Genomic DNA, 6,987 nt, shown 5'->3' with positions numbered 1-6,987 from the left:
TATTAGGGTTTGTTGATTTCTTAATCCTTATTTCCCTCTGATGCGCCGCCACGGCTCTCTGGGTTCTGCTCCATCCGTCAGCCTCACCTCTCTTCCGTCCGTCAGCGCGAATCGTTGGCGTCACCTCCTCCCCCAGCTTCCCAGCCTTGCCTCCTCCTCTGCTCTACGCCTCTGATCCACTCGTGAGCTTGTTTTACTTTAATTTGTCAATTTTCATTTTTCAATTTTTTGATAGCTTGATTCTTGTTTTTTTAACTATCTGGATCTTCCCCTTGTTCAAATCTCTAAATTATGCATGTCTCTCTGTCTAAAATCCAGCTCTGGATTGAACTACTTTGGTTGTGTGTTTTACTTAGATTTTTTTGATAGATCAATCTTCATTTATATTAATTTTTACATAATTCTAATTGAATTATTAGTTAATATGTCACTCGATTTTTAGGTTTCAAACTTGACTATCAAATGATTAATGATGATGGAGAGTTGGAAAGTGACCAAAGGGTGATGAATTGAAGGCTCAAATCTTATTAATATGATTTATTTATGATTTGTTGTAATGTTGCAACTTCTTGAGTCTTGTGTTAATTTGTTTAGTGACTACTGACTTGACATTAGGTTTGTTTTTGTGAGTATGTGGTTTGAATCTTAGTTTTTTTAATCATTGTTATATAAATTTTGAAGAGTAGATGATCAAATTAGTCCCGAAAGATTACTCATTCTTCAAATTGGTCTCCGAATGATTTTTTTAATAAAATTCATCCATTAATCATTGTTATATAACATGAAATTTAATTTTGTATGTTGGATTTTAGAGGTTAAAGGGGCGGGGCAGTTGGCCTGTAATTAGATGCAATATTATCTGTAAGGACACAAGAAATTAAGAAAAAATAAATAATTCTTTAAAAGATTTTGAAAGTTTTTGTTGTAATTTCTTGCAAATGCTATGTTTTCTGGTGTGATAGCTTTCAATCTTTTGGATTCAGAGTGTGATTTAGTGTTCTTTGTTTAACTTCTCTTTGGCTTTGATTAGATGGATTGGCAAGGACAAAAGCTAGCAGAGCAGCTGATGCAGATATTGCTGCTTTCCTTTGCTGTGGTTGCATTCACAACTGGATATTTTATGGCTTCTTTCCAAATGATGATCCTCACATATTTTGGTGGTGTTGTTCTAACTACATTGGTGACCGTCCCTAATTGGCCGTTCTACAATCGCCATCCTCTCGAGTGGTTGGACCCAAGCGAAGTAGAGAAGCATCCGAAGCCGCAACCGTCTGCAAACTCAACTTCAAAGAAGAAACCTGTTAAGAAGTAAGACTTAGAATCGCAAAAGAAAAGATCACTTATTGTGGTTCTAGAAATACATGATTTTAAAGTTTAATTGTTTATACTTTTGACAGTAACTTGCATCCTATTTTAGTTTAATCTCTTTTAGATATTGATAATATAATTAATGGGGTTAGAGGAACATTGTCCTCTCGGTGATGGTCACTTAGTATACGATTTTAATCTTTCTCATGAACTAAATATGGTTCTTCAAAGCCAATGATCTATAACTCAAATGGTATAGTATCCGCGTACTCACATAGAAGTCGCGAGTTCGAGTCTCACTCCTAACTTGAAAAAAAAAAAATATTGCTTCAAACTCTTATGATTAAAACGACCAAATAGATGCATATTCAAGTTGATGCATATATTTTTGAAGTCGAAGTTCATGCTAGTAATGCTCCTCCACTTCCTTGGGATCATTTCTACGTTTTAGCTTGTTGTAAATTATGTGTAACATAGACCTAAGAAAAATGATTAAAATTATATTTTTATTTATTTTTGGTCTAAGGATTTATAGCTGAAATGAACTTAATTTCACAGGTCAAATGACATCTTTTTTTCATCACTTCAAATTCATACTCAAAAACACGAATGGTACTTTTACTACATTATTGGAATAGTACTTTTATTGATTTATTTGAAAGGTTTTATTTCATTCTTTTTTTTAGAAGAAAAAGTTTTAATTCTAACTTAAAAAAAAGACTAAATTAGGATATAGGCCTAGGATATATTAAAAAGATAAACAAAACTATTTCAATTTATTAGCTAATTGGTTGTTGTTGGAATTTAAAAAAATCCACGCTTATTTGAACAAATAAGTGAGCTAATCAAATTGAGTATTGACTGAGCCAAGTTAATTACAATAAAAAATAAGCATAATCATAAATAAATTTAAAAAATAAGATTGTTTAACGCAAAAATTATTTATACGAATTTAGAGGTTTATATATCTTACAATTATATGTCTCCAAAACTAAGGATAGATGATGAGCACACAAACCATTAACCAAAATCCTACAACAAAAAACGATGCCTTTTCTAGGAACCCGGATCCAACCCAAAGCCCGGTTCAGCTTCCTCTTCAACCCCCCTCCTCCTCCTCCTCCTCCTTCTTCTTCTTTGCACTCACGCAAGCTCTTTCAGCGAACACTTATCATGTCTTCGACTATGACGCAGTCCAACAAATCAAAAAGACCAATTTGCCCCTCTTGCTCCAAACCCGATCGAACCTGCCTTTGCTCTCGGATCCGGGTCTCTGGAATCGAGAATTCCGTGAAAGTAACCATCTTGCACCACGCATTGGAGAGCAAGCACCCCCTTAATTCCACTAGAATCGCCAAGCTGGGACTCAAGAACCTCACTGTTGCAACTGTTTCAGACGTTAATTTCGGTGCCCGGTTTGTGATTCGGTTAATTGACCCGAAGTATTTCAAATCGGGTTCTTCGGTTCGCAATGTGAGAAGTAATGGGTTGCTTTGTCGTCAGTTTGAAGAAGCTGGAGGGATCCGGAAGCTGTTTTGTGAGAAAGATTGTAACTTGGTTGATTCTAGTGGTGGAAAGTGTGGTTTGGAAAATGGTGTTTGTGATGATGATGATGATGATGATGATGATGATGATGATGATGATTGTGCAATGTTGAATGGTCAAGTTGGGGAAATTTTGGTTGATTCGGATTCTGTTCCAAATTGTGGTGTTTATGGAGAAACCCGGAAGTTGTTTGCTAAGAAAGATTTTAACTTGGTTGATAGTGCTGGAAAATTTGGGCTGCAAAGTTATGGTGCATTGGTGAATGGTGAAGTTGAGAAAAGTTCCAATATTCCAAGTTTTGATACTAATTGTGCTGGAAGGCCTGCTATTACTTTTAATATTGGCAAATATGGTAAAGTTAGTTCTCTATCTCATATTTGGATGTCAGATTCTCAATCCAGCTGGTTGTCAAGTTTTGACTATGTTTTGGATCATGATGAAGCTTGTGAAGCACTCTCAAAAGGGTTTTTGGTGAAGAAGTTTCAAAGCAGGAAATTGGATAATAGGGGCATTGATTTGGAAGAATTTGAGGAATTTGAGATTGAGGTTCCACCAGGATCAGCACTACTATTTCCTTCTGATAAGGCTGTTACTATTGGTGAGCTTGATGCTATTGGTTTTGAGGTGAAGAACTTGATTGTTCTGGATGGAACATGGTCCAAGGCAAAGAGAGTGTATAGTGAAAACCCTTGGTTGAATATCTTGCCTCATTTGAAGCTAGAAGTGAATGAGATGAGCTTGTATAGTGATGTAAGGCACCAACCTAAAGCTGGTTATTTGTCCACCATTGAGAGCATTGTGCATGCATTGAAGGCATTTGGGGAGGAGAATCATGAGGATTTGGATAGACTCTTGGACACTTTTGAGGCCATGGTTGGAGACCAAAGGCGTTGTAAAGATGAGAGATTGAGCAAAACTCTTCCCTAGTTGATGAGGCCTTTTCTTCTGTTTAACCCAAAATAGAAACTATGTTCAATGAATTAAGAATCATTAAACCTATGAGTTTTTAGCTCTTGTATCCCAAGTAGTGATAGAACTATTCATTTTTGTGTGACTTCTACTTTTTGTGACTCAAATTACTACAAAAAATAGTTACACAGACATTTTACCTGTATTTTTTAGCTGCAAGCAACATGGAAATTCTACTAGATTATAATATGTATGGATAAAATTATGCTCCATTTGCTATACAATGATAGACCAATCATGCCATGCTTTAGACACAAATCAATACAAAAACTCACATTTGCATTGGTTATATAGGCAGTTCTTAAACTTCTTATGTACACAAATCAAGCTAACAAGTTCTCACAATACAAGTAACACCATCCAAGAGAACATCATCATTACACTAAAAGTTGATGACTTAATTATATTTCTCTGTCTTTTGAGCACTCAAATATACAAGTATACAATCAGAACCAGTTTCAATATGCTAAATGCTTCAGTATCATCAATCTATATTCTATATAGTCCTTTCAAGCTGCTAGTAGTGTCATATATACTCTTGCTAATCCACCAAGTTAAGGGATGGCACCGGCGGATCTGAGGCTTTTATGGTGTCATAAGCATACTCCGGAGTTCATGGCTCTTGTCATCAACACATCTCGAGCTAACCAAAGAGGTTATCCAGAAATCATCAGCTTTTACTGACTCATCATCATCATTCCTGTGCCAACTCCAGTAAGCATGAGTTGAGTTAACCATTGTCAGCTCGCCGTGTCCGAAACTAGCTTCGCGAAATTCCGACCAATTTGGTTGTGGATTTATATACCTGTCAAAGTACAATTATGTAAGGATACATCTAACAATAATAATGAAAAAAAAAAGGTTTCTAAATAAGTTTCTGGCATACTAACCTATGAGCTAAGCCTTCTCTATTTCCTCCATCACCAATAGTTATATGCACAGCACCACAAGGATCCGGTCTTCCGTCATACACGCGCTTCTGTCAATCAGACAAAACAACACTTAAGACCGCGACACCATAAATAATGATTAAAAAGAAAATAAAAGACTAAATCATGCAAGCATACCGAGCGTTCATAAGCATGAACATGCCCAGCAATAACTAAATCAACACTAGCAGCATAAAGCAATGACTCCATAGCTGCCTTCATAGCATCTCCTTCACCTTGATGAGCCTTGTTACTATTATACCATGGTACATGAAACAACACAACCAGCCAAGGTGTCCTTTTCCTATCCACCTTTGATAGATCTGCCTGTAAGCGAAGATAAGATCGAAAATGATAAGGGGGTTAAATGAGTTTTTAGTCTTTGCTAAATTGAGTCCAATTTCACTAATTTTACAGATACGAAAATCTTATTTAAGTGAGTGATAACTATCAATGTATCCAAACAATGGTGGAATAAGATTTCTCTTCTATAATTTTAATCTAAGATGCCATTTACTAGTTATAAAAGTATGTCCTTGATCAATTGGGAAACAAACAAACCTTTAGCCATCTGTATTGTTCTGACCACTCATCATAATCTGCATAGGAGCCAAGCATAACAATATGAACACCTGCAACTTCAAAAGAATAGTAGAGATTTGATGTTGATCCACTCTCTTCAAATGGCATCTTCCATCTGGAATTATAGGACACAAAACCATCCTTCAACAATGGTATATTCTCCTCTTCATGGTTCCCCTCAGTTACCATCCATGGCCTTGAACTAGCAAGTGGCTCCACTAGCTTCCCAAAGGAGTCCCATAGATGCTGCATATAATCGGCATAGGAAAGGTCTCCCGGAAGCAGGTACACATGGTGTTTACACTGATCTATATGATCTAATGTCGATTCGGTCCAGCCAGTCTGCCCCAAATCCCCGGCAACGGCGAATGTAATTGGGAATTGAGCTGGAGGAGTCTTAAGCTTGAACTCTGGACCTTGTCCACCACATCGATAATAGTACACAGTGTTGTATTCCAAAGGACCAATCACAGTATGGTGTATCTTTCCTGAGCTATATAGCATATAACTATAAGAAGTGAAATCTCCTTCGGCTACTAAATCATATATGCCAGGTGATTTTCCATATTCTACATAAGAAGGTGAGTTTTTATCATCAGTTATCCATGAAACTCTCATGTGCTTCTCTCCTGCTAAAGAAATGTGCACCTGGAATAGAAATTTCAACATCTTAGAATCTGGAAAATTTAATAAGCAGCATAAGTGAGCATGCATGAAGATATTGATGTGAGTGCTTCTACAAAGAAGGAAGTCATTGTTCATGAAAACATTATCATAAAGAGACAAAAAAAAATATGTTGAAAAATACAATGGTCATAAAGCAGGAAGCACAATCTGGAAGATTAAGAATCATTCTATTTTGTAGAATTCCTTCCTTTTTTTAATTAAAAAAAATTGTATATAACATGAAGGACTATCAAGTCTCAACTTTACCCTCTTTCAGCTATTTATTTATTTATTTTGAAAATATATTATATTATCAATCTAGAATCAGAAAATGATAAATTTTTAATCCATGATCAGAAACTATAGGAAGTTATCAGTATTACAGACAATCGTTCGATATTACCAACAAGTCAAGTGTGATGTTTACTCAACCAAGATTCAAACTTATTCAGAAACAGAGAAACAAATCAAATACTATAGGAGTGATAATAAAACCAAATATTAATAAAAGGATGATATAAAGCAGATTAATAATAAAATATGAAGAGGATGAAAAAAAAATGATTTTGACCTGTTGGGGTTGAGAATTGGTTTTTGAATCCCATGGCCATCTGAAGCCTCCTCCTAAGTCCAAGTTTTTCCGAGGAAGAGGCCTAACATATGCTTCTGGTGTGGCAGTTGAAGAGAGTAACACAGCAACCACCAACCTTAGGAGTTTGAGGAGTTCCATGTTTTGATATGAGAATGAATCTATGGTGGAAAAAGGAAAAGGAAGGACAAGAATCTACAGTGTTGTACTTTGTGTTCAACCGTTGACAAAAATCTTGTATGCATCATAAGATATAAGAATCCATTTCACCGAATGATATCACCTAATTTGTCCTTTCTCTTTCAATGTAATGTGTCTTATCTTAAATGAGAAGTTTGTATTTCTAGTTTCTGAAAACTAAATTCAGTGTATTCAGATTTTTCAGTGTAACTGTTACTA

At 35.7% G+C, this 6,987-nt stretch overlaps 3 protein-coding genes across 5 annotated transcripts in view; 2 read left to right on the top strand and 1 right to left on the bottom strand.

The window, feature by feature from the left end:
- LOC107609212 overlaps window positions 1–3,967 on the top strand; it is a 36,238-nt gene extending 32,271 nt beyond the window's left edge. Inside the window, exons 1-2 of one of the 2 annotated variants that reach the window (XM_021106965.1) lie at window positions 2,230–2,908; window positions 3,056–3,967. In XM_021106965.1, the coding sequence (XP_020962624.1) occupies window positions 2,356–2,908; window positions 3,056–3,780 (1,278 nt within the window). In that variant the 5' untranslated portion in view covers window positions 2,230–2,355 and the 3' untranslated portion in view covers window positions 3,781–3,967. The other variant, XM_021106964.1, reaches the window with a different exon arrangement.
- On the top strand, window positions 2–1,493 carry LOC107610032 (probable signal peptidase complex subunit 1). 2 transcript variants are annotated; one of them, XM_021106977.1, is made up of 3 exons: window positions 13–182; window positions 443–501; window positions 1,031–1,493. In XM_021106977.1, the coding sequence occupies exons 2-3, from the start codon at window positions 463–465 to the stop codon at window positions 1,310–1,312; spliced, it is 321 nt and encodes a 106-aa protein (XP_020962636.1). In that variant the 5' UTR covers window positions 13–182; window positions 443–462; the 3' UTR covers window positions 1,313–1,493. The 2 variants fall into 2 exon arrangements, 1 of the variants encoding a protein (XP_020962636.1); XR_002350979.1 differs by lacking the exon at window positions 443–501 and having other exon boundaries at window positions 2–182.
- LOC107609213 (purple acid phosphatase 18) lies at window positions 4,148–6,827 on the bottom strand. The gene is made up of 5 exons (XM_016311086.2): window positions 6,571–6,827; window positions 5,313–5,981; window positions 4,890–5,078; window positions 4,713–4,801; window positions 4,148–4,627 (listed from the first exon to the last, which is right to left on the bottom strand). The coding sequence occupies exons 1-5, from the start codon at window positions 6,727–6,729 to the stop codon at window positions 4,408–4,410; spliced, it is 1,326 nt and encodes a 441-aa protein (XP_016166572.1). The 5' UTR covers window positions 6,730–6,827; the 3' UTR covers window positions 4,148–4,407.

This window comes from Arachis ipaensis, chromosome B07, assembly GCF_000816755.2.
Source record: "Arachis ipaensis cultivar K30076 chromosome B07, Araip1.1, whole genome shotgun sequence".
Lineage (NCBI taxonomy): Eukaryota > Viridiplantae > Streptophyta > Magnoliopsida > Fabales > Fabaceae > Arachis > Arachis ipaensis.
The sequence above is the reverse complement of the archived record's forward strand: the minus strand, read 5'-3'. Positions and strand labels throughout refer to the sequence as shown.

Excerpts from the sequence above, each read along its gene's own strand:
- LOC107610032 (XM_021106977.1), top strand. The coding sequence starts at position 463 with ATGATTAATGATGATGGAGAGTTGGAAAGTGACCAAAGG. Across the intron at positions 502-1,030 it reads AGTTGGAAAGTGACCAAAGG|ATGGATTGGCAAGGACAAAA; the intron begins GTGATGAATTGA and ends GGCTTTGATTAG.
- LOC107609213 (XM_016311086.2), bottom strand. The coding sequence starts at position 6,729 with ATGGAACTCCTCAAACTCCTAAGGTTGGTGGTTGCTGTGTTACTCTCT. Across the intron at positions 4,802-4,889 it reads TTCATGCTTATGAACGCTCG|AAGCGCGTGTATGACGGAAG; the intron begins GTATGCTTGCAT and ends TCTGATTGACAG. Across the intron at positions 4,628-4,712 it reads AGAGAAGGCTTAGCTCATAG|GTATATAAATCCACAACCAA; the intron begins GTTAGTATGCCA and ends GTACTTTGACAG.